This window comes from Hirundo rustica, chromosome 16, assembly GCF_015227805.2.
Source record: "Hirundo rustica isolate bHirRus1 chromosome 16, bHirRus1.pri.v3, whole genome shotgun sequence".
NCBI lineage: Eukaryota > Metazoa > Chordata > Aves > Passeriformes > Hirundinidae > Hirundo > Hirundo rustica.
Window position 1 is genome coordinate 6,671,050 of NC_053465.1, and position 26,007 is coordinate 6,697,056.

Genomic DNA, 26,007 nt, shown 5'->3' on the forward strand with positions numbered 1-26,007 from the left:
GCGGCGCAGCCCTGCCCGCAGCGGGGTCCGGCCGCACCTGCCCGGCTCAGCCCGGTCCGGGGGGCGCTGCCCCGTCCCGCCCTCCCGGGGCGGCGCCCCCGCCCGTCCTCCCGGTGCCGATCCCGGCGCCGGTCCCGGAGCCAAGGCGAGGCCGGAGCGGCCCGGTGGCGGCTGGTGAGGGGCGCGGGGCGGGCCGGGCCGGGCCGGGCCGGGCGGGGCGGGGAGCGCGCAATGAGCCGCGGCGGCGGCGGCGAGGGGCGGGCGGGGAGCGCGGCAGCGGAGCGCGGCGCCGCCGCGGGTGTGGGCGCGCCGGGAGCCCCGCACGGCGGCCCGGGGCGGCGGGCGGCACCGCCTGGCCGGCCGGGGGCGGGGGGTGCCGGGCCCTGCGCGCCCCGCACCGCGGCCCGGCCCGCCGAGGTAAGCACCGAGCGGCCCCCGGCCCGCCCGGCCCCGCGGCGGGGACCCCCGCGCCCCGCTCCGCTCCGCTCCGCTCCGCCCGCCGCCGCGTCGCCATTTTGCCGCTCGCTCTTCCCCTCCCGGAGCGCGGCCGGGCCGGGCCGGGCCCTCCGTCCCCTCCCCGCCGAGCCCGGCCCGCGGGGGAGCCCCGGCCGCCTCCCGGGGATGGGGCGCGGGCCCCGGGGGTGACAGGCCCGGGCGGCGCTGCCCGCGGGGTGACAGCGGGGAGGGGCAGCGAGGGGACGCGGGTGGCACGGCCGGGCCGGGAGGTGACGGGGCAGAGGTCCCCGTGCCCGGGAGGTGACAGCGGCAGCGGGCAGGGCAGAGCTCCCCGCGCCCGGGAGGTGACAGCGGCGCCCGGCAGAGCTCCCCGCAGCCGCTGACCCCCGGGACAGGGGACAGCCCAGTCCCCTTGGCGCGGTGAGGACTCATTGTCTGCCAGGCATGTGCGAGCGCTTTTCCCTTCGTGTCAGTGCCCGGGGACAGAGAGGGGAGGGACGGGATAACGCGCCTCGAACAGAAACTTTACGCCCTCAAAAGCCTCGTCTGCGCCTGGTCAGAGCCATGTGCGGCAGGAGCGCTGGGTGCGTGCCTCGGGTGAGGCTCTCCCTCCTGGAGAGCCTCGAGGGTGTCAGGCGATTTGGGTGACAGCGGCAGGATGTGCCGTGTCCCTCCGGAGCTGCCCGGCCACCAGCCGTGCCCAGGGAGACAGCGGCTCGCAGGGCTTCACCCACCACGTGCTTCCCTCCCGGGGAAACCTCCAACGAGGGCGATTCTTCAGAAGGAAGCCTCTCCCTCCGCTTCCTTGTCTTTATTCCCCGGAAGTTTTTCCCAGCAGCTCTGGTTCTGCCAGGAGTTCGCGAGAAGGGAGCACGGCTCCTGCGACAGCGACAGGGATGGCAGTGCCCTTTGGCATCCATCATTTGTGCTGGTCTCATTGCATCTCTGCTGGCACACGGCTTGTGCTGGGACAGGCAGCTCCCTCAGCTTTTGGCATTCCGTACCTCTGGAGCTGCTGGTAAATTACTGCTGGTCGGTGGAGCAGATTGACAGGTGACCAGGCAGTTGTCATGTGGTGAAGTCTATCCGTAGTGATGGGAGCGCGCTGGGAATCCTGGCAGGAGAACTTGGGGTCACGATCTGCAGGTGACTTTCCCCTGGTAACCGTAAGGACTCTGTGAGAGGGTCGCAGCAATCCCTGGCTACATACGTGCTCCTTCAGGCCTGATCCAAATTAACGGACAGACATTTCTGCGTGGAATTATTTCCCCTTTCCCGTTCCATGCCCAATTTCCAGGACTGCCAATGGCTTGGGAACAGTGCCTTTCATTCCCAAATATCACTTCCCCCTTCCCACAGCCGTGAATTTTCTCCTTACCCTTGCTCCCAGTAGTGATGGTCTTCACTCATCACATTTTGGTGCCTGTGTTCACAGGAGCTTTTTTTTTCCCCTGGAGCTGAAGTGGAATGCTTCAAAAATGTTGCCACAAAGTTCTAAAAAGTTGCCTAGAAAAAGCTGGAGACCTTAAAAGATGCTACCAGGCCCAGCCTTCCGTACCATATCCCACCCCTGGCTCATGTCCAGAACCTGTGGATACTTGTGAGAGAGTTGTCAGCAAAACCTTAAGGATGGTGTGGAAGAGCCCAGGCTGTTGCCTGTTTTTAGTGTGTGTTACTCAAAAATGAGTGAGAAGTTTGAACGTTACCAAAAAGCCCCACAACGGGCTGATTTTTAGCTCTGTGTCTCCAGGACAATTCCTCTGTGATCCCTGGGGTTGTATCAGTGGTCGGGGAGCGGATTTTGGCTCTTGCTGACTGGTTTATGAGGTTTTTATTTTTCACTTGATTCAAAAATAAGGGGGAAAATGCAAAGGGGTATTTGGTGTGGAAAAGCAGAAGATTCAGAACCTCTGAAGCTGGGCAGAGAGGATTCCTTTGAGGGGACAGACATGTTAAGGAGGATGAGAGGTGTCCAGCTGCTGGAACAGGGCTGAACTGGGCACTTCGGAAGTTTTGGGAAAGGAGAGTTGGGGTGATGCAGTGTCATGAGGTGCAGGAGGTGAGCACCAGAGATGTCAAGAGGGTCTGCCATGGCTGTCACTCTGCGTGTCACCTTGAGCTGCCCAGCAAGGCAGACAAGGAGGTTCTGTGCTCTTTCCCCGGTTGCGTTTTGGCATTAGTCCTGGCTGGATAAAGGTGTCAGTTGTGGGGGTTTCCCCTTGGTTTTCACCCATTGTAAGCACAGAAGTCTTGTCTTCGGCTTTCATTTCACTGGGTTTTTGTGAGTCTTTTTTTCCCCTTTTTTTCTTTGAGCAACTTGAGTGAGGATCGCTCAGAGGTGCCAGGAGGCAGCATTGGAAGGAAGGGGACTGGCACATTTGTCCCTGAAGGGCTGGGGACAGTAGCAGTGCCCACACTGGTGGGAGTGGAGCAGCGATTTAAGAAGGAACCACAGGGACCCCTCTCTGTGCCTGCTCCAGAAAGGAGCTGCTGTCAGGCAGGCTACAAACTCCTACCCAGCTCTCCCACCAAAAGAGCCCAAATTAGTTGAATCAGCGATCCCCGTGTTCAGCACGAAATGCCACGGAACCAGTTGCCAAGGCTGGAATTTCTCACTTGATCAGATTAACCTTTGTGTCCATGCAAGCAACCACATATGTGTCACCAGCCAAGCACAGGCTGGAAGCTTTTGCCAGTTCTCGGAGCGTGTGGGCTGCATCCCACATGGAAAGTCCCCGATCCTACAGAGAAAGTCCCTGGAGACACCTCGGAAAGAACTGCTGGACCCTCGTGTCCCGCATGTTGGTGGTGTGGCTGGCAATCTGGCCACACAGGAGATGCTCCTCCATCCCTCTGGGCGTGAGGACAGACAGGATGAGCATGGATGATTTGGGAATCAGCTTCTTTGAGTTAAATGATGCTAAACATGTGGGAGGAATTGCATGTGATGAGTCAAATCCGTGTTTTAAAAAACGCATGGGTGAACATCAGCATCCCGTCCCAGCCAAGGTCTCAAGGTCGTGGTGGTCCAAGGAATCCCTTCCCAAGGGCCTGATGCTCTCATTGTGGAGGCATGGAGCACTTCTTTTCCCCAAATCCATATATGGCATTTTATGGCATTTCCTAGAGCAGCCCCCATCCTCAGATGTGCCTTTGCTTGTGCTCTTGGGGGGAGAAGGAACTTGAAGCCAGAGGCAGAGCCAGTCCTGCTGTGGGCTTCCTCTTGGCGCTGCTGAATGGAGGGGTGTCCCACTGCCCACTTCCATCAGGAGTGAGAGTGGGCCTTGTGCGACCGTTTCTGATGTTCATTATTTATAGAGAAGCTAAATTGAATTATTAATACGGAAAATTCAGATAACATTAACAATTCTCAGTTTATAACAGTTTCCCATTAATAAGGAAAATTGGAAATTTATCATTACATCTGTTCATTAAAACTCACTATTTTTTTTTTTTTTGCTTTTGGTGTCTTAAATGAAAGCGAAGAAATAAACGAAGAGGAAAAGCCATTTATTCACTCCTTCTCTGGGCAAAGTCAGCCCATAATTTTTAATAAAGCCTTTTGCCATTGTATGCGAAGGGGAAGCCGGGCTGTAATGAAAGCAGCTTTCCAGCCATGTCTGTGCCGTTCCTCAACTGTAGAACAAATACTCGGAAGCACGTCCCGTTTCTTCTCTTTGTGGGAATCTTGAGGCTGCGTGATGGTTTTCTCATTTCCCTCCCTCCCCAGCAGCTCCCCTTGCTTTCACCATGTGTTGTTCCCGGCTCCAAGGAGTGAATTTTAACGCCTCCCCTGCTTCTTTCAGAGATGGCGGATTCCTATACCTGTAAAGGTGGAAGGAAAACGGCGGGCTCTAACAAACCCACTGCCAGCAAAGAAAGCAGGACAGAGGCGAGGATAAACCCGCCGGCAGAGCTGCCCAAGCTGGGTAAGGAACTGATTTGTCCTTCCAGTGGAGGTGGATGGGGCGGAGGGGATGAGCCTGGTGGCAGCAGTTGGGGGATGGCTGCTGAAACAAGTGGCCTGGGTCTCGATGTGTCTCTGCTCCTCACTTGACTCACCAGTGAGGGCTGTGCTGGCCAAAAAGCCCCAGCCCTGGGAGCTGCAGAGAGCTGGTCCCTGGGAGCAGGAGGGGAGGGATGGAGACGGTCTCTGCCTTCGTCTGCCTTAACGAGATGGGTGTCTCGCCGCCTATTTATCGTGTTGGTAGCTAAGTGTTACATCAAAGGATGGAAAGGCTTAAATGAGTTCAGGCCATCTGCTGCCTCCCGTGTCGCGGCCCCCGGGGTGGAGGCTTGTGAGCCTATGAGCCCTGGGGGACCCTCATGCTAAGGGCTGTCACGCTGATGGATGGCTGATTTCTCTCTCCAGGAATCTCCAGGCCCAAGGAGGTTTTTCCTCCTGTCTGTTTATGCTGGGTAGATCCCCTGTATGAGAGAGGTTCCCACTGCCTTTACCTTGCTAAGGGCAGCTCTGGATGTCGAGGAGTGCCTGTACCACGGGAGGAGTTTGGACCCCAGTGATGTAGCTCAGACAGGACTTCCAAAATCAGTGGCTTTGTGGGGAAATGCGTGTGCCCTAAATGTTTCCCAGATGCCCCTGTTACCTTGAGGGGATTGAAGCCATAATTGCTAACAGAGGAGGATAACTTATTGCTGAAGGGAATGAACTCCAGCTGTCCGCAATATGAACATGCCTGTGTTCAGGAGACCATTTTTCCCTGTGCCACAGCTTATCAGCACCTCATTTACAGGGGAGCTGGCATTGCCTTCCAGAGGAGAATCTCCCTCCTTGCTAGGACAGGGAATGGCCAGCCTAGAGCTGGGGGTGCCAGGCGGACAGCAAGAATATGGGGCTGGGCAGCAGAATTACTGGGACAGCGGCGCCTCCGGCATGGCTGGTGATGTGTGCTGTGTCTGTTTGCAGGAAATGCAGCCAGTGACAAAACCGAAGGCAGGAAGAAAGGAAGACCCAAGGCTGAGAACCAGGCACTTAAAGACATCCCTGTAAGACCCCACACACTCCAGTCCCTGAGCCCTCCCAGCTTCGCTCCATCTCAGGTGCCCTGCACTGTGCACTCCAGCCAGCCCCATTCCAGGGCTAAACCTGCCTTCCCTGTGGTTTAATCTTCAGAGTATCTTTAGCTTGGGCTGAGCAAGATCTTGGTCTCTCAACCCCTACATGCAGGCTTCCAGCATCTTCCAAAACCCTGGTTAAGGAGCTGTACTCCTTTCCAGCCTCCCTTTCCTAGGGCCATGTCCAGATGACTGGATCCTGTCACAGCCGTGTCAGGCTTGGCTAATGAGCCGGCAGCAGTGGCAAGGGGGTGATTTATTCCCTGAAGAGTTGTGCAGTTTAATTCCTGCCTTGTAGCATGGACAACACGTGGAGCAGTTTGTCATGAGAGCAGGGGCATGGGGTGATTTACGGACTAGATGAAATGTGGGGTGATTAAATCAGCCGGGTGACTTCGGGCCTGATTTATTCCCAGCCTGGTAGGGAGTGTGCATGTGCTCTGGAGGCATGGCAAGGTAAAGCCTCAGTAGGAATCATTAGCCTGTGGAGCCTGCAGCATCTGTCCCAGCAGCTCTCCCTGGAGCGAGCACTGCTCCACTGAAACACACCCCTGGGGCCCAGTTCATGGCTGTGTGGTGGAAGGCATGGACGGGAATGATCAGAAGTCCCGTGTGCCCTCCCAGCTCCCTTGGGATGCGTCAGCACACACCCAGGCACAGGGTGCTCTTCACTCAGATGTCTCTTGTTTCTCCTGTTCCCAGCTCCCTCTGATGAACCAGTGGAAGGACGAATTCAAAGCCCACTCTAGGGTGAAATGTCCCAATTCAGGCTGCTGGCTGGAGTTCCCCAGCATATATGGCTTGAAGTACCACTATCAGCGCTGCCAAGGGGTAAGGAGACCGGAGAACTGTCTGTCCTTTCCAGTGGCTGGCTCTTCCATTACCATCTGCAGGGTAACACTGCTCTGCGGCCTTAAACACCGGGAAAAACGTGAGGTGAAAATGGGGAGAGCAGAGATGTGCCAGGAGATGTGCCGTGCGTGTGTGTGCGTGTGTGTGAGGGACTGAGGTCTCTGCAGCTCAGTGTGAGGTCTGGCCCTGGGGGAATCGTGGACTTATGGTAACTGTTTGGGAGGGCAGAAGGGTATTACACATGATTTATGTTCATGCTTGTGTCAGAAAAAGCCTCTCTTTTGTGATCTAACATCTGTGCTCACCTGCCTCTCCCTGCTCCACACAGGGTGCGATCTCAGAGAAGCTGACATACTCATGCTCATACTGCGAAGCTGCCTTCACCTCCAAAACCCAGCTGGAAAAGCATCGGCTCTGGAATCACTTGGACCGGCCAGTGCCAACCAGCAAAGCAGAAAACAAAGTGCCCAAGGCCATTGGGAAGAGCAGTGGAAAGAAAAGGTACCAGGCTGTGGCTAGGCTGCATGGCAGTGGCATAGGGATGGCTGGGAGAAGGGGAACATGCCTGCCTCCATTCCTACAACCTGGGCTGGCGAGGGGGGAAAGCTGTCAGGACACTTTTCTAACAACCCCTCTTTAAACAAGCCCTCTGTGCTTTGCCCTAGACCTGCTGAGAGTTCAGCTTGCCCCACCATCCATCCCAAACAGGCAAAGACGGAAAAAGCCGTGGGCCAGGAGCACGCGGAGAATGGCGAGTGCCTGGCGGAGAGCCGGGAGAGCAAGGAGTTCCAGATTGCAGCGGCTGAGGCGATGGCAGCTGCCACCCCCACGGCCAAGTCCTCCAGTGGCAAGGACAGCGGGCAGCAGCGGGGCAGCCAGGCCTCACTGCAGGAGGAAGACCCTGAGAGGATGAAGCACAGTAAGATTAGAGCCCAGGGCTACACTGGTTCAGTAGCCCAGAGAGGTGTCCCACGGGAAGGGGATCTGCTGCAGCCAACACTGCTGCGAGTGTCTCTCTGAATCCAAGGGATAGCCAAGCCTTGTCTCCAGACCTTAGTAACTTGCCCTGCTCTCCAGTTTCTTGCAGCTTTAACTCCACTGGGAGTTAAAACTCAGTTGTAGCTGTGGTAGAAACATTTCTAAAGGACCTGCGTGATGGTTGGGTTTGATGATCTTAGAGATCTTGTCCAACTTTAACAATCCTATGATAGAATTGGAAACGGGTTGAATTCTTGGCCACACAGCAAACTGCCGTGTCAGCCTGTCTGTCCTCTCTGAGTGTGTCAGGTTAAACCAGGGTGGTTCTGGCAGACTCATTTTCCTGAAGGATTGGGACAGGGTGAGGAGCCTCTCTGTCAGTGGCCACTGCAGAGCTGGTGTAGGGCAGTGGTTGTCCCCATCGTGGCTTGGGGTTCCACTGCTTGCAGCACCAAAGCAAACCACCACAGTCACATGTGGGAACTGTTTAGCTTTTGCACTAGGCAGAGCCACCACTTTCACTCATTGAATTAATCCTGAATAACAGATTTATCCTGGTTTTGTGGAGTGGGAAGCAGCAGTCTGTTGGTGTTTTCGTGGAGGGGTGCTTCATTTGACAGCCTTTGACCCACTCCTAACATGGAGTGTGTGCCCACCCCATGCCCCAGGACTGATGAATCCCCCTGACAGTACAGTTATTTGACCAAATCTCTCTCTCTGTTTCTCTCTTTTGAGTCAGGAAGGAAACAGAAAACTCCTAAGAAGTTTACGGGGGAGCAGCCGTCCATCTCGGGGACATTTGGACTGAAAGGTAAATGCAGGACAACTCTGGTCAGCTGTAGGGTTGTACCTTCTCCCCAGGGCATTGCAGGGAAGTCCCTTCCCCAAGATCCCTCCCTGTGGTGGAGCCAGGCAAAGCCTGAGGATCTCACACTGGAGGAGTTGGCATCTTTTACCATGAGAGAGTCATAAAGGGAGTGAGAAGCAGCAGCAGAGCTGGGACTGATAACAACCCTGTCTGCTCTGTTCTGGAGCTTGGCGCTGGGAAATGAGGGAAGAGAGGAAAGGATCCGGGTACATTCGTCTGTAACACAAGAGTAACGAGCTGCTGACACCAGCGAGATATGAGAAACATCATCTCATCACCACCCCACCGTCCTGGGATGGCGCAGCGTTTCCAGTGGCGTCGGGAAGGAATTCTGCTGCGTGGAAAGGCTGGTGACGCACCCATCCCTCAGACTCCATCTCCAGCGCTGGTCGCCCACATTCAGGAGAGTGGATCCAAGGGAGAGGAGACGCGTTGCCGGGATGTTTGCTGAGAGGAGGCCCAGGAATTGACTGCTGCAGCCTGACAAAGCAGGAGCAAGTGGGACTTTGGTCATGCTCCATAAATACACCCAACTGGGCTGGGAAGGAGGGGGAAATCCTGGAGCGTCCCTGGAATGAGAGCAACTGGATTCAGGCTGACTGTGTGATACGTTCAGGCAGAGAAATAGAGAGCGGGTTTCCAGGCACTGCAGGAGGCAGCACCTTCCAGTATGAGGCACTCCGGGGAGAGGCACTAATGGCTTTGAAGGAATTGAACACTGACGAGCAGGCTGGATGTGGTCTCTGTGATTTCCTTTCCTCTGGCTCCTGGGAAGTCTGGGCTTGTTTCCCTTATCTTCCCCACAGAGGCACTGCCGGAGGTTGAAGCGTCTGCTGTGGCTTCCTGGCATGTGTTCCCGTGACCCACTGCCTCAGATGTGAAATGAAGATGGGGCAGGTGTTTCCTACGCTCCCCAAGTTCCATGTGGCAGTCACTTCCCAAAGAAGAGGGTGCCCCAGCACATTGTGGGGTGCTGTCCCCATTCAGACCCTGGGTTTGCAAGAGTCACAACCCCCAGGTCAGGGGGATGTGGAGCCTCGTGGGACAGGTGTGGATCTGACCCTGGTACTCACCTCATTGCCCCCAGCACCTTCTGTGGAAGCACAGGCACAGGGCTGAACTGCACATGGATTTGGGGAATTGGATCCAGGGCAGTTAAACAGCATTTCCAGAGAAGGAACATCAGCCGGAACAACCCTTTTACACACTGAATTTGCTGTTCCAATTCCCCTTTTCAGCTTCTTGCAGAACACCCTATTCCCTTCTCCCCAGCCTATCTGCCTGGCTGGAGGCATCCTACCTCACTTTGCCATGGAGTTTCCATAGTTCTTAAACTTGTGTTGGGGGAAGTGATGCTGTTTGTAAAACACTACAAGATGTTAGAATATTGCTTGTCACAATTATGGACCTGAGCCTACATGTACAGCCTTGGCAGATATGCAGCCAGCTCGTAGCTCCTGGCTTAGAGGGAGAGATTTTACACCTGTTAACTGTGAGGTGCTCTGAAAGCATTATAGCAAGTAGTGAATCCAAACCCTCTTTCTTTACAGGTCTTGTCAAAGCAGAGGACAAAGCAAAAGCCCATCGAGCCAAGAAGCTGGAGGGAAATGCCAACATGGAGGAGCTGAAAAAGAAACCTCCAGGAGTTGGTGTGAAGAAAGAAACGTCTGTGCATCCACCAGCAGGTGAGGCAAAGCACAGGCAGCTGCTGTGTGTGCAGTGTAGCTGCTTTTCTGTGCACTACCCCAAGCCTGCATGGTCCCTACCTCTATGCCACCATCCCCACCTTCACCTGCAGCTCCTGGTCCCCACACGCCTCTTGGCCCAGCGGCTGTTCACTGGGTGAGTTTTCTAGCAGGTTCATCAGGAGAAGCAGCACAAAGTCAGAGGTAGGAGCACACAACTCCTTCCCTTTTAAGATATAACACAGATGTGGGAACAGCCACTGCTGCTAAAACATTGGTGCTGCCACAGTTGACATCCTGAGGGGCACCTTACCTTCAGTTCACTGCCAGGTCAATGTGGTGAAAGTGCTGGGAGTTAAGAGCAAAGTTCCACCTGGCTTCACTGTGAGTCAGCATGTGACCCATGTGATGATGGCATTTTTCTAACATCATTCCCATGAATGACACCAGTGCATATCTGGGCATAATTACACCTTCCCTGAGCCTCGAGGTGCAGCCTACACCCAGCACAGGTTGCTTGCTTTCCCTGAGAGCTCTGACAGCAGGAGGAACGCAGGATGTGCAAGATAAACACAGCTGCAGTGCCTTGCACTGCTTTCAAATTCAAATAAATGACTCTCTGATCTCGCAGCCATACAAGAGCATCCAAATAAACAGACTTGGCAGATTTTATTCAGCCCAGGCTTCCCTTGCTGGAAGGCCAGCGCTGCTGTGCTGAGAACACGGCGTGAACTCTGGGCCTGGGAGCTGCTTTTGGCCCCACATGTGTCTTATTTTGGGTTTTTTAAAGGCCAGTCCCAGCCATTCAAATAAACAGATGCCTGGAAGCCAGCAGTCCCCCAGCTTCCTCCATGTCTGCCGGGAAGAGGATTGCCAGAGAAGCTTTCCAGGCACACGTCCGGATGGAGCTGAGACGCTCACCTTTGTTTCACTCCCGCTAATTGTTTCATTTGGCCGGGGGAAGTTATTCCAAGCAGGGCAGGATCAGGTGGCTGGGGGCATCGTCATCTTTTTTAACTCCCAGTGCGCAGGATACCAGAGTGGTCGGAAAGACCTGGGTCTTTCCCCTAGTCAACAGGTCTGGTAACTCCACATAAAATTGACCCAGTGACCCAGATTGCTTGGGCAGCTGCAAGAGAGTGGGACAGGGAGAACTGCATGGTTCATGTCCGGTTTTGGCTTTGCCTGGGAGAGTGTATCTCTTTTTTTAACATCAGGAACTTTCCCACTTCACTGCTTTTCAACTTCTCAAATCAAGCAGCTGAGGCAGGTTGGATGTAACACCTCTCTCCTCTCCCTCACCAGCAAACCCCGAGGACCAGTGGCAACGGGAGATCAGCGAGAAGGGGGAAGTTTCCTGTCCAACCTGCAGTGTTATAACCAGGAAAACTATTGTGGGACTCAAAAAGCACATGGATGTCTGCCAGAAAGTAAGGCCTTGCTTTATTCAGTCAAACACATGGATTTTGGAGGGAACTGGTTGTGTACATGTGCCTCTCATAAATGTGCAGTACTCCTCCTAAAACCTTTCTGGTCTCTGATAGAACATTGTTGGTCATCTTCAGCTTGCTGGCTGAATTGCATTGACACAGAGGGATTTGGACACTAATTCTGAGCAATTCTGAATCCCTTTGTGATCTGGGGCCCTTGCCCCAGTGTCTCAACAGAGTCAGATATTTCTAGTAGCTAAACAAATAGTTTTAAGGCTGGAGAGATTGTTGGGGTTGTCTCTAACCTGGCCTCCTCCGGAGCCCTGGCTATAGGGTTTCACTGTGCCCTGTGCCTTGTATCAGACCAGATAAGCTGGTTGCATGAGAAGGAGAGTCTCAGGGAGACTCTGAGCCTGGATGTGCTCAGGCAGGCTGTCAGGATGCAGGAGTTCAGTAATGGTGCAGTGAAAAATTGTCTCTCTGCCACACCACCATCCATCAGAGCGCAGGACTACGTCTTCATCCATCACCTGGCAGAGCCGTCGCCACGGAAAGCCAACGTGGGATCGATGCCTCCTGATTTGAAAATATGTGGCTGGGCTTTGATTCCACATTCATTTTCTGTAAATGCTTCCCCAGCCATTGCCTTGCTGTTTACACAGCAGTGGGAAGCTGCTCTCCTTTCCAAACCCCATACTACAGCAACGCTGGGCAGAATCCTGCCACCTTCAATACCCTCCTGGCTTCAGAGGAGTGGGGATCCTGGCCATCACTAGTCGTATTTCCTCCACTTTGGAGCATCTCCCAAGCCAGGCTGGCTCTGTGCAGAATGCACAGCCAGATGACCTGCTGAGATGGCTCTGCTGGAGCAGTCAGAGGTGTATTCCCTGCTGGAAATATGCCAGCCCCATATTCAGCCGAAGATTTGGGGCTCCAGCCCTTGGAGCAGGTGCTCTGTCACACTTCATGGGAGGGAGGGTCCTTGCCAAAGCTGGCTGTGCTGCTCTGGGAGCTGGGATGCTTTGTGGAAACCCAGGCAGGACAGTCCCTAAGCTCCAGGTGTGTGACCAGAGGTGCAGCTCTCAGCATTCCATCTCTGAGATAAACCTGTGGCACAACCTTAGTGACACCTTGCTGCTATAGCTATGTGGCATCCCTATCAGAAGCCACCCAATCTTCTTTAATGACTGATATATTCCTTAGCTGGAGAAAAGGATGTGCAGGCTCCCAAAACCCTTATTTAAAAAATGGAAATTGGTTTCTCTGTTCCATGCTTGTCACTAGGCAGTCTGCACGTGTTTCCTTTGGTTTTGGAAAGGAAATCAGAGATGGAGAGGGTTGCAGCATGTTTGGGCCTGAAGGAGGCAAGGGCAGTTATATCCTCCTGGTATCCCAGGGTAGGAGGGCTTGTTGGAATGGGGACATGGTATGCTTTTAAGTGTTGACCAGAGGAGTAAATCCCAAATTAGCTGCTAGTGGCATATAATGAGTCAAGGAGCTGTTAGCATCCACCTTGTTAGGATCAAGTGCTTGGGTCTGGAACAGGATTAACTGATGGGAGCACAGGTACCATGAGTCACTCCCAACTGACTGCAGTGAGTCTATTCTTCATTTTCCTCGAGTTCCATAATGAGGAGAGATCTGCGGATCCATCATCATTGCCTCTCCAGCTTTTAGCTCAGTCTTGCCTCTCCTTCACCACTCTCCCTTCAATCATCTGGCAGGAGAAGCAGGAATGACCAGGGCTGGCCAGGCAGTGACTCCATGTCGAGATACTCTGTCTCTTGGTGCCCAGAGCGTGAACCTCCTGAGTCAGTAAATTCTGGACCCTGCCCCAGCAAAAGTCAAGATTTGTTCACCCACTGTGCAAGTGCCCCTTGTACCTTGGGGTGTGCAGTAAATGCATCTCCCCACACACTCGGGAGGTCAAGCTGGGTCAAACAGCAGGGCAGTGAGAGGCAGAAAATATCCTCCTGTGATTGTGTCCTTAATTTCACACAGCCCAGGCACCCAGAAATTGCACTGTATGCCAGCATCTGTCTTACTTAACAGGACTGCAGAGTGCAGCCCACTGGCATTGGTAGATCAGAGCTTCTCTCTCTAACCCTTTAACAGGAAGAGTAAGACACCAGATCCAGATGTTTTCAGCCAGCGAGGCTTTAAATCTAAATCCAAAATGGAATATTCTCCAAAAATTGGGGCATGTGGGTTTGATAACAGTATCCAGGACAACAGAGAGAAAGCTCTGAGCTGCAGGCAGGGCCTGGGACGGGAAGCAGGGACGCTGTGTTGCCTTCTGGGTCCCACCACTGGGTACTGCTGCAGCAGCAGCCACCCTTGGGGTTATTGACCAGCAGCAGCAGCCCCTGGAAGGATGTGGCCTGTCTGGTGACTTGCCTTTAATTCCTTCAGCTGCAGGATGCCTTGAAGTGTCAGCACTGCAAAAAGCAGTTCAAGTCCAAAGCTGGGCTGAATTACCACACCATGGCTGAACACGTCAGCAAGGTAAGGGAGCTGGGCTGTGCTTGTCTTCTGCCTCCTTTCTCCATACAGGTGATGAAGCCATGCATCAAAAGTCCTCTTTCCCTCATCTTTGTAAAGGAGGGATCCACTTTGGAGCATTTCACACACTGCTCAGCCTGCATGAGTTAGGCTAACATGAGTTAGGCTCATGTTGATCCTGATAAGTAGAGCGGAGGACTGAAAAAATAAAAGAGCATTTCAGCTCCCAGCATGGGGTAAGATCCAGTGAGTATGGTGAGGTGGATTTTGAGTGGCAAAGCTCTGCCTCCAAAACTGTGCCTGTAAATCCGGGACTGATGGGTTCTGCCTTGCACGAATCTCAAAATCTGGCCTTTTGCTCTCCACCGTGCATGGGAGAAGCAGCCACAAAATCTATCATGAATAAGTTTTGCAGGCACTAGTTTAGATGCTGTTTTAAAAGTCTGGTTTTGTACATTTCTGAGATACCAGGGCAAGGCATAACTACATTTCTACATGTCCCGTGCTTACCAGTTGTGACTTGTCTTTTACCTGTGCCTTAATCTCCTGCTCTTCAGTCTTGCTGGTGAATCCTCTGTGCAGGAACTGCTCCTGGGTTTCTCAGCTGGCCCTTTGGGTGTAATCACAAGAAAGGCATGAGCAGATCCAGCACATAACAATGAAGCATGGGAGATCCAGCTCTCCTAATAAGAGGTTCCCTCCAGCCCAGGGCAGCTCCCTGCAAGGCAGGGCTTTACCATCCACTCCTGGCACAGAGGACATGAGTAAATGGTTGACTCTGTCGCTTCTGTTACTTCCTTGTTTCCAGCCTGTTCCTGTGGAAACCGCGGGACTTGGTGAACAGGAAGAGCGGGAAAGGCTGAGGAAAGTGCTAAAGCAGATGGGAAAACTGAAATGCCCCAATGAGGTACGAGAACAATTCTTGTTTCTCGTTCTGTGAAAAGGTGGAAGGAGTGAGTCCCATGCAGAAGGGGACATGTACTCTCCAGGCATCCATTGGCATGTGCTCGACATTTCCACCTTAGCTCAGCCATCCCAATCCCAGTCCCACTGGCTCTGTGGGCTCCAGCAACAGGACAGCCCAGCAGGAGGGTGGGCACAGGGCAGACTGAGGAGCACTGGAGGGCAGGTTCTGCCTCCTGAGCCCAGGAAGGGGCACAGCGTAAAACAAACCACACCAAAAGCAGAGCCGAGCGGGTTGCAGACAAGTCACGAACAGGTAAGGGAGGCGTGTGGCAGAGGTTTGTCCTGCGGGTGCTTTGCTCTCCGTGTAGGCAGCGCCTCCCCAGTGCCTTCCCTTCCCGCTGCCTGCTGTGTGTCTGTCCAGAGAGCCCTGTCTGTGTGTTGGGGCAGGGAGTGCCAGGGGCAGGGACAGCTCCTCCCATCCCTCCAGGGCACTGTTGTGCCTGTGCCTGGCTCTTTGGGAACTGTCAGGTTCCCCAACACTTGGACAGGATGGATTGGCAGAGCTGCTCTTCGGAGCGGGCTCCTCGGGAACGTTCCTCCCTGGACAAATGGCACCCCAACATTTTCAATGTGGCCACGTGAAGCCCCAGCCCTCCTTAACCCTCCCCTTCTCCCCATCTCCATAGGGCTGCGTGGCCAACTTCTCCAGCCTGATGGGCTACCAGTACCACCAGAAGCGGTGTGGCAAGCAGCTTGCCGAGGCCGACAAGCCCGTGTTCAGCTGCCCGCACTGCGGCAAGAAGTACAAATCCAAGGCTGGCCACGACTATCACGTGCGGTCAGAACACACGGCCTCGGTGAGCGCCCCGGACGCCTCGGCAGCCCGAGGAGCGGGGCCATCCCCCCCCGGGGGGGACTGCAGAGCTGTGGAGCCCGTGGGCAGGACAGAGCCGGGCAGGGCCGGGCCGGGCAAGGCAGGTGCAGACGTCGGGCCGGTGTTGTCTTCTCCCTCAAATCACCATGCACGTGTGTTGTACCACGCGGTGTCGCGGGGGGAACAGGGTACACCCTCCTCCACCCCTCCAAAAATGCTGTTTATGGGAGTGGTCAGCAGCATTCCCTTTCCCCAGTGCCCACAGGGCTGTGCTCCAGCCCACCCTGCGTCCGTGCTCTGCAGGAAAAAAACAAACAGACCTCAGGCCGCTCCTCACAAGTGCCGGCTGCTTGCCAGTGCTGGGGTGGCAGGATCTGTCCCTGAGGAATATCCCTTTCTGTTCTGTTGATCCCTACTGACAGTGCATCCAACACTAATCACTCCCTAACTCTAACAACTGGAGATATTTATACACGTGGGAGCACGGAGGGACACAGTCAATGGCTGCTGCTGGGCTGAGGGAGGCGGGTGTTCCCCTTGCTCCCATGCTCCAGTGCAGAGGCTGGAAACACACAGCCCAAATCCCAGCATCCCCATCCCGGGGCCGGAGAACTCGCTTGTTCTCTTGCCTTGCCCTTCCTGACTCTGTCTCTCTTGCAGCCTCCGGAGGAGCCAGAGGTGAAGCCGGAGCCTGGTCCCGTAGAAGATTTTGAGAGGACCCCGAGCGGCCGCATCCGTCGGACGTCGGCCCAAGTGGCCGTCTTCCACCTGCAGGAGATAGCGGAGGACGAGCTGGCCAGGGATTGGACCAAGCGAAGGATGAAGGATGACCTGGTGCCTGAAACAAAGCGGGTGAGCAGCCTTCAGTTCTCCTTTTGGTTTTGCTGTACACAGAGATCCCAGGATTCTAGCCTGCCTTCGGCTGTACACAGAGATTCCAGGATTCCAGCCTGGCCCCAGCTGGTTGAAGGCTCACATGTCTCACTTGCTGTGCCTTAAATTAATTAGCTGTGATGGCAGATTTATTGCTGAAGAGCCCACCCAGCACAGGCTGTGCTGCTGTGGTCTGGAGGCTCCCAGCAGCAGGCAGCTGTGCCCTTTGGAGGAAGAGGTGGTGCATTGGGAAGAGATCAAGGTCTGGCCCCGAGAGTGTTGGGGCAGGAGGTCATTTCTGGTCCATGCTGAGCAGGGAAGTAGAGGGCGGCCAAGAGGAGCATGTGAAAAGAGCAGATCAGATCTGAAACCATCTCCCTTGTGCTGTCAGAGAGCAAAGATGCCCCAGGCAGAATTCCCTCCCTTCCACGTCTCCACTTTAACTTCTGAGAGATGCTTTCCTGGAGGTAAAAGGCCTGCAGCATCCCAGAGCAGCGCTGCTGGGAGCAGAGGAAGGCAGAGAGTGGAGACAGGACTGAGCCCTGCAAGCTCCAGCAGCAGTGCACTCGTGGCCCAATGCTGTGGGGTTTGCACAGGGCCTCAGTAGGTTTGAGATTTTTGTAGGCATTGGAGTGAGTACACGTTAAACCAAACCTCCCTTCTGGCTGTGGGAGGAAGTGATTATTCCTGGGAGTGTAGTAAAGCTGGAATTCCCTCCAGGTATGTTCCTTCTGGACTGTAAAGGAATGAAGCAGCATAAATCGTAAACCTTTTCAGTGTAAAAGGGGGAAAAAGAGAGGGGAAAATAAGAGTTCTTTTTGCTTGCCAGGACTCAGTGCAGAGCTCTCCTGCAAGTCTCTGCATGAGGTGCAGCCTGTTTCCCGAGCAGGTGACTCTGCAGTTAGGTGCCAGGCCTGTTCCCTGCTCTGAAGAGTTGGGCATCTCTTGTCCAGTGCTGTCAAATTCACTCTGGCAAGATATTTGGCATGTTGCAAAGATGGAAGTGAGAATCTAAGGGCATCAGGAGACTCTGAATAGTCCCAGCCCAAGGGACCTACCCCAAGCCATGAGGACAGCCCAAGTCTCAAAGCCAGCTTGGAGAAGTGATGGAGGAAAAGGGGCGGCAAGAGAGCAGAACTTGCACCAAAATGCCTTCCTGCTTCCACAGACTGTCCCATGCTGTCCTGGCACCTGTGTGTGCTCAGCAGGAGTGCCACCACGGTCCTGCAGAGACCCAGAGAAGCTCAGCTTGTCTCAGCTCTGGTCTGCATGTGGTGGGCAGCTGGAAAACCAGCACAGAAACAAACCAGCAGCTTCTTTACACCCCTTGGCATCCCAGCGAGGCACTGGCACAGAAGGGGGTCCAGCTGCAGCACTGCCATCCACCTTGGGACAGAGCTGGGCATTTCAGGGCCAGAACTGCTTGCAAACATTTTATTTCCCCAGTGCTCGGTGTTGCCGTTGTTGGTTTCTAGATGACTTCAGCTGCAATGCATTAATAACTTTAAAAAACCAAGCCCAAAGTAGCTGTTTCATTTCAGGTACTGTGGAAGAAGAGGTGTGCTACTCTCCTTTCCCCTCTCCTGTCTCAGGTCCTACATTCTTCTGTTCTCTCTTGGAATTGTTTCCTCTACTCATGACTTTGGGTGTTTTCTTTTTGAATTGAGGGAACAGCCAAGACCCCAGGCCTGGACAAGGGGCACATGCTCAGGCTGGCAAAGGCATTTTAAAGGTCTCAGCACTGGCGTAATTGCTCCATGAAGTGCTGGTGGGTTTTTCTAATGAGACGTTTCTTGTGTTCAGAGTCTGATTGTTTAAGTTTAACTGAGCCCTATCCCAGTGCTAAAAAGCAAAGAATTGCTGTGAGGCTGGCAGAAGCAGTTTTGCATTAAAGATGGGAAAGGGGGGAATTGGATCAGCTCCCAGATGGCAAAACAAGGCTCATGAGTCGGAGGATCAAGAGACCTCAGGCCCTGCATGAAATCCCACATGGATTTTGGAGGATGTCAGTGTAGTGGGTGAGTCCGTACATAGCCGTGCGTGTGCCTGTGGCTACGTCTTGCAGTGACTGTCACGTTCCCTTGACAACACTTTATAATCTGTTCAGTCTATGACATTTTTTCTTGACAAGCGATGCTGGGAGGAGGTGGGAGGCAAGTTCTGCCCAGGCAGGCTGGTGGGAGCTTGCTGACTTCAGCACGCTCTGAGCTGCTCTGCTCAGCCACGGTTTGCATTGCTCAGGACTGCTCTGCCTTTACAAGTTGGTTCAGTTCAGGGTGTAGAAAGAAACCTCCTGGCAAGTGCCCAATTCGACCTCATTACAGCCCCAAAACAGAACTGCCCTCAGAACTGCCTGTGGGACAGCTTTGTGCCACATGGGAGGCTCAGAGCAGCCAGCAGCGTCCCCATGTCCCCATGCCACCACCCCACCGAGGGCGTGTGGTGGCCCTCCCTGAGGGAACTGACAGCCCAGAGCCACTGGAGCAGCAGGAAGATAAACACCAGTTCGCCTTGGGACTGGTGGGAACTGATGGAATTCCCAGAAGAGCCACCACAACACCACCTCTTCTTCCCCCTGAGTCATGCCCAGCCATTGGGAGTACACTGCTGGGCCTGCAGACCCTGGACTGGACGTGGAGAGCAGTGGGATGTCAGGGATAAGCAGCAGTTTGCAGCTGCTCCTTCAGCTCTTCAGCAAGCCCTAGGGATTTCCAGGATTCCAGAAGGACAGATGCTTCCCAGCTCTGGTCTGTCACCCGTGGTGGATGGATATACCCAAACCTGCTGCAGCACAGGACAGGCTCCATCCCTGAACTCTCCAGTTCCCCACCATGGTCCCAGCAATCCATGTGGATTTCAAGGAAGCTGATGAAGAAAGCCACCCCTCTCCATCCCTTTTCCAGGCAGCAAAACCTTTTCCCAGGGGAAGGCCCAGCTCCTCATCAAGCTGATGGGATGCAGGGGTTCTCAGGCCCTGCAGCCCCTGCTCTGTGGCCACGTGGCAGCCGGTCCCAGCCGGGGAGAGGGCTGCTGGGTTTGGATCCCGTTGGTGGCCTGTGGTGGGACGCGTTCGCCTTTCCCCGGGAGGACGGATTCCTTCACACCAAAGCAATGGCATCAGAATAAACGATTGCTGCTTGATCCCAGGCCCTGCGCTGCCTTCGGTCTCCGCTAACCAAATCCAGCATTTCTAAATATACACTGGAGTCTTATTTTCTCGCTCCGATCTTTATTTGCCTCCAGATAAGCTGAAACAGATGGGGTGTTTCACAACAGCCTCTTGCTGGGGATGTCAGATGGGGAAGGGCACACCCCTGCTGCTTTTCTGGGAAAAATCCCCTCTCCAGAAGGTCTCTGAAGATGATGCCGACCCTCCTCTGGCCTTTGCCAGGGCTGTTGTCTGCCCATGAGCAGCCTTGAGGCTGCAGGTTCCCAGTTTGTGGCCCTGGGCTCTGGGATGAGAAACAACCTCCATGAGCAGAGGGAAGAGACAGAAGGGGAGGAAATGCTGTGGAAATTCCACTGTTTCAGAGTGTGACGCTTTCTCGGTAGAGCCTGAGGTGTGGGGTTCCTTGCTTCAAGGTGCTGGAGGTTGTGATGGGCTCCTGCATCCCAGGCAGGAGCTGTGCCACACAGGGAGGGATGCAGAGCTCCACTGTGGGATACATGGACACTCATGGCTCAGGGTCTCAGTGTCAGTAGGGGCAGCCACGCAGTCTGCACATCCCTGTGGATTGTGGTGCTGTGGGGTGCCAGGGATCTGGAGCAAGGGGCAGCTGGAGGCCAGTCATAAAGCTAAAGGGGAAAAGTCATCTCCAGGCTTGAGGTTTTTTACTGGAACCAGGATAAATTCCAGAGCAGAAGAGGCTGGCTTGGGTTTGTCCCCCAAAACAATGGCCCTGCGATCCAGGCAGGAGCCAGGCTGAGCCCTGCAGACTCATGGCACTGTGCGCCAAACCGGATCCCAGCTCCAGCTGCGGGGCCGAGCCCATCCTTCCTCCCCTTGCTCGGCAGAGCTGACATGGTATGACCCTCCTGTGGGACCTGGCCAGCACCCCTGGGTGCATTTTGCCTTCACAGCATCATCCACAACTTCCACAGGATGAAGGCAGAACTGTGCCTTGTGCTGGGGACCTGGGTGAGGCTTCAGGGCCGCTCGTCGGCTGAGACATCCCGCATGGTTCTCATTTACTGTGATATATTTTGGGGAAGGGGAGAGATGTCTAGGGAGCAGAGAGGATTGAAATATGAAAGTTAATGAAATAAAACCGTCAGTCAAAGGAAACAAACCTTCCCAGCCCAGCATCCTTCGACTGTTCAGAAGGGATGGGCTGTAGCCAAAACCAGTTGTAGTCGTTTAATGATTTGGCCATGAAGATTTTCACTTACAGGCTGTTTGAGGAAAATAAATGGAAAAGAAAAAGAAATATAAAATATTCCATGCCTGGGGCTCCCTCTTAATAAAGACATAAAGATGACTTTGACATTCCCAGAACCGCAGTGCTCTGGGAAGACATAGGATTTACATGTTATTGTGCAGGACCGTTGGAGGAGAGCAGGGAGGGATTTTTCTGTGGAGTGGGAAAGCAGAGCAGCAGAGTCCACATCTCTGAACATCCCCCCTCGCCTCCTCCCCAGGGACACGCAGAGGGAGAGGTTGTTGCTGGGGCTGTGTGCGGTTACTGTTAATGTTTGCTCATTCATGGGATTGATTGGGTTTTAATTATGGAGGCTGTTTGGCATCCTGGCTCTCAGTATCAATGGCAAAAAGGGACTCCTGTGTTCTCCCCTGGAGGTGGCATTGCCTTCCCCGCGTTTGGGACCAAGCTCTTGGTAGATGCACCATCCCAGAGCTTCAAAGAGCTCTGCTGGCATCTCCCCCAGCCGCGAAGCACGACAGAATTGCAGCACGCTGGGGCTCGGGGGAGTTTTCCACATCCACATCCGTAGCAGCGCTCACGGCGCCGTTTCGCAAGGCCCTGTGCCCCTGCCCCTCACATGGAGCCCAATGCTCCCTGACCCAGCCGTGCCCTGCCACGTGCCAAGGGGAGGGCTGCAGGGGCACATGGATCACTTCAATCTGGGTGGAAAGGAGGAGCTGGCATTTGAGCCTTCAACATCCCGAGCTTCCCTTTGCAGGGAGGTTTGGGAACAGCTGGGGGGAGCTGGCCAAAGGCAGATTCGCAGCTTTATCAGCATGTTCAGGAAAAGTCACAGCTGGAAAAGAAATCCAGCCAGCTTCCTGCTGCCTCCAAACCACCAGCTCCAGGACCTCGGGGAATGTTTTGGCCTGGATTTGCACCTCTGCAAGCACCTTTTGGCCGTGCATCCTCTCCATCCAGCATGGTTGCAGGGATGCAGCTGTGGCACGTGCTCGGGTACCCACACCTGCACCGTGCCATCCGTGGGCTCACCCAGCACTGCTCCCACTCAGGGCAAGTTTGGGGCTCAGGAGCCAAACAACATCCACTGGCTCTAGCAGAGCTCCCCAGGCTGGGCTGGGAGTTGTGCTGGTGTGGTTGTGCCACCCGCTGTCCCCTGCAGAGCTTGGCACGGCGGCTCAGTGTCAGGCTGGGACCAGCCCTGCAGGTAGGGCCAGGCACGGTGGCTGGGGGGCCCGGAGATGCCTGGAGCTGCCACAGCTGCCTTGGCTTGCGCTGAACACGCAGAACTGGAGCTGGGAAGGCCGGCCCGCTCTGCTAACCCTCAAAGTCGCTAATAAAGCGCTAATTAAAAGCACTTGGAAGGAGCAGCCCTGCCAGAAGGAGAGGCAGAGACACAAGAGCCTTTCATTGTTTAACGGGTTGTGCCCATTCATCCATGGAAGGCAGCCATGGAGGCTCCTGGCCCCTCTGCCCAGTGTGCCGGGTTGTTTATTCCCCTGGTTATAAAACAGCAGAAGGGCTGTGCCTACACCGTGAACCGCAAGGCCGGGTCCAGTCCTGGCCCTGGGGGCACGGACCCGGGAGCAGGAGCCTCTCCTATCCTGTTTGCCAGGGACTCGTCGCCGGTGGCAGGGCAGTGGGCAGAGCCATCTCCCTGCTTTGCAGTGCCCAGGGGGAGAATGGCATCTCTGGGGCAAGTCTCCCAAGTAGTTTTCAGCTCCTATTCACTTCGGAGCAGGGCAAGACCCATGTGAAGAGGCAGGACCGCGGACCGGGCTGGGGTGTGCAGCTCTGCTCATCAACTGCTATTGTTCACAGCTCAATTACACCCGACCAGGGCTTCCAAAGCTCAATCCCAGGCTGCTGGAAAACTGGAAGAATGAAGTGAAGGAGAAGGGCCGCATCAACTGTCCTAACAACGTAAGGATTGTCTGTTCTTCTGTGGGCTGGCTGCTCTCCATCTGCTGGAGGAAGGGGTTTTTGGGGCAGAAACCCACCAAAAATGGCTCTTATTGCACCCCTGATCACAGTGATGCTCAGGCATTCATTTCACCTCCTTTCCCTTCCTTTCCCTTCCTTTCCCTGAGCTTGCCGCTGTACCTGGTTAAAGCATGTCCCACCTTTGTGATCCTCCTTGTGTGCTCAAGCCACCAGGCTTAGGCTGATGGTGCAGCACTGCCCAATTTGAACTCCAGAGCTGCTTTTGGGAAGCTCCCAAAGATCCTGATGGGGTGAAGGCTGCACAACCCGTACAGCCTTTTGGTGCAGAGGACCTGCTTTTCCCAGAGTTAAGCGAAGATAGATTTAAGCCAAGCTCTTTAAAGCCCTGTGACAAGCACAGACCTCAGGGCATGGTGCGTGTGCCTCATCTCGCTGTAAAACCCAGCCTTGGCCCCAGCTGACAGAGAGGTGAACCCCACCCTGGTGCTGAGCCTGGATTTATCATCCCAAACAAAGCTTTGCTAATGGGAGTTCTGAAGGAGGCAGTTCCCACAAGGCCAGGGGAGCCGAGCTGGCTAATTAATGTCATACACAGGCACTTGGAAAAGACGTTGCTCAGAAACTGGTCATGCTGCTGCCTGGGTGATTTCTCCTCTCCATTAAGCCTCTGCTGTGGCTCCAAGAACTCCTGTAGCCCAGCAGGACCTCCCGACAGCTCACAAATGTAGGTTTTCCACGGAGACATTTAGGGGAGACGTTTTTCAGCCCGTTGCAGAGGGATGTGGCAACATGACTCGCATTAGCACTAATGGGAAACGTGTGACCAGAGCCCTCGGCGCCTCGCAGAGCATTAACCTCACACTGCTCAGCCCGGACCGGTGGCCATGCTGGCTCTGCAGGCTTCTGGCCATGGTTCAGAGGAAGGCAGGGGATGAGGGGGATCGTGTCTAACCCTGCTTTGTTTTTTCCTGCAGTGCTGTGAAGCCATTTACTCCAGTGTCTCGGGGCTGAAAGCTCACCTGGCCAACTGCAACAAGGTAGGTCCTGCCTTTTACACCCTTTTCTCAGAGGTGGCCTCGGTGTTGGGTTTTCTCTTCCTCCTCCAGCTGGTTTGGAAGGAACAAGCCAAAGGACAATGGCACAGGTTATAGGATGGTGGCTGCTGGAGGTCTGGCCGGCAGTGCTGCTCCAAGTGAGTTGTCACCAGGCCAGATGGAGGCAGAGAGGCTCGAGCTGAGCAGATTGGATGGAGGGGATGTAGCTGCCATTCCAGTTACAGAGAAAAGGCCCCACAGCACAGACTTTTCACCCAAGCCCAGACCTCTGACACACTTTGCGTCACAGGGACACAGACAGTGGGTCTAAGTCCTCCTGCCTCATGTCCTCCTGTCCCACAGCAGCCCCTGCCCAGCTGGTCCCTGCAGCCCCTGGATCATTCACAAGCCCTTGGCTAAGCAGCATGGCCAGCATGTCACACAACCACACATCAGCCACATCAGCTCAGAGCCAAGGAGCTGGGTGCTGGAAACCGAATGTTTCCTGAGGCAGGTGGAAATCAGGAGTCTTCTTCCATGGATTTGGGCAGCCCCTCTGGAAGCCCGGCTGGAGGGATGCTGGTGTGGTGCCTCCTGGGATAAGCTGAGTCTGGAGGAGGCAGCTGGTGCGTGCAGAGACCAGTGCCCTCCCACTGGATGGATGGAGCAGCCCTGAGCTCCAGTGCCCTGCAGCTGCCCCAGGGGAGGGATCAGGAGCTCCGTGTAGGTCCCTCAAATTGGAACCAAGTAAGAGCTGCTAAATCTTTATACCCTGAAACATTTCCAGCTGCAGCTTCCATTGAATGGAGCTTCCAGGAGGCAGCTCCAATACATACCCCGTGGTTATTAAAAACACCAACTCCGCACTCCTCCAGCGCTAGCTGGAACAGCAGCCCTTAATGAGATCATTTAGAAAATGGGCTGCAGAGATCCGGCAGGAGAAGCTGGATTTATGCAGGATAAAAGAGCAAACACAGAAGACTAGGACAGTTCCTTCTCTGAGAGAAAATGGAGCTGGTTTCTGGGTGGTTCCATGCATGGGAAGCAGCCAGGAGCTGCATGAACATTTCCATGAGCCACAGAGCTGCACCCTCTGGATGTGGCACAGCTGGGACCAGGTATTGCGAGTCAGCAATAGGGAGTTGCTCTGCGACCCCCACACTGCCATCAGCAGGATTCTTCCCCTTAGGGGAGAGGATTTACTTTGAATACACGTGCTAACAAATTTGGCATAAATAAATCAGAGCCCCTCCAGAACTGGCCTGTGATTCCCACTGTAAAATCCTGCAGAACTGGTTGCAATACATAGAGCCTTAGCAAGAGCAGAGGCTGCTCCCCATCCTCAATGGGGATTGATGCACCAGGACGATTTTGCACAAGAATTCCTGAAGCCAGGCCTCCTGAAACGAGAGACCTGTCTAACTCAAGATTTACAGCTATGGAGAAATTCCCAGGGAGGAAATATATGGCCCAGAGGGGCCCATCCATAACCCCCTCGTCAACAGAGAGCACATTATCTCCCACGTGCTGTGACCTGCAGCACAGCCGCGAGATCTGTCATCCCACCAGGGCGCTGGTGACAGCAATCCAGCAGCCACCCTGGCTCTTTGGCAGTGTAACAGGACAATTAGGTGAGTGTTGGACATAAAGCTGATGGTGGTTCAGTCCCAGGGGATCACAGATCTGCTGACAGCCAGGACACAGGGCAGTGGCCCCATCACCTGATGTTGGGGACACACAGGCAGCAGCACAAGTGGCATGGACTGAAACTCAGAAAGAGGACGTGGCTGTGAGCTCCTGGGCCAGCACTGAGGCTGGGAGAGCTCCGGTGGTTCACGAATGTTTATTTTGTGTCACTTTGAGATCACGGGAGGGTCAGGGCCAGGGGAGGGCCACCCCTTGGGGCGCTTTGGGCTCTGCAGGAGCTGCTGTGTCTTGCAGGGGGACCACTCAGTGGGCAAGTACCGCTGCCTCCTGTGCCAGAAGGAGTTCAGCTCCGAGAGTGGCGTCAAGTACCACATCATCAAGGCTCACTCGGAGGTAAGGACGCAGCAGAAGCTGAGCTGGTCCCTGCTCCAACGCACCCATCCTTGGGCCATCCATTTCCATCCATCCATGCATCCATCCATGCATCCATCCATCCACCC

The 26,007-nt window shown here is 54.7% G+C and overlaps 1 protein-coding gene across 6 annotated transcripts in view; it reads left to right on the forward strand.

Moving 5' to 3' along the window:
* Positions 1 to 300: 300 nt before the first annotated feature.
* ZNF512B (zinc finger protein 512B) overlaps positions 301 to 26,007 on the forward strand; it is a 29,821-nt gene continuing 4,114 nt past the window's right edge. Inside the window, exons 1-16 of one of the 6 annotated variants that reach the window (XM_040079808.2) lie at positions 301 to 417; positions 4,263 to 4,385; positions 5,384 to 5,463; positions 6,235 to 6,363; positions 6,713 to 6,885; positions 7,050 to 7,303; positions 8,102 to 8,173; positions 9,781 to 9,915; positions 11,221 to 11,345; positions 13,758 to 13,850; positions 14,656 to 14,754; positions 15,440 to 15,727; positions 16,288 to 16,479; positions 22,704 to 22,805; positions 23,801 to 23,863; positions 25,802 to 25,900. In XM_040079808.2, the coding sequence (XP_039935742.1) occupies positions 4,265 to 4,385; positions 5,384 to 5,463; positions 6,235 to 6,363; positions 6,713 to 6,885; positions 7,050 to 7,303; positions 8,102 to 8,173; positions 9,781 to 9,915; positions 11,221 to 11,345; positions 13,758 to 13,850; positions 14,656 to 14,754; positions 15,440 to 15,727; positions 16,288 to 16,479; positions 22,704 to 22,805; positions 23,801 to 23,863; positions 25,802 to 25,900 (2,025 nt within the window). In that variant the 5' untranslated portion in view covers positions 301 to 417; positions 4,263 to 4,264. Of the gene's footprint in view, positions 418 to 4,262; positions 4,386 to 5,382; positions 5,464 to 6,234; positions 6,364 to 6,712; positions 6,886 to 7,049; positions 7,304 to 8,101; positions 8,174 to 9,780; positions 9,916 to 11,220; positions 11,346 to 13,757; positions 13,851 to 14,655; positions 14,755 to 15,439; positions 15,728 to 16,287; positions 16,480 to 17,329; positions 21,291 to 22,703; positions 22,806 to 23,800; positions 23,864 to 25,801; positions 25,901 to 26,007 lie in introns of those variants that run through there. The other 5 variants (XM_040079810.2, XM_040079809.2, XM_040079813.2 and 2 more) reach the window with 5 other exon arrangements.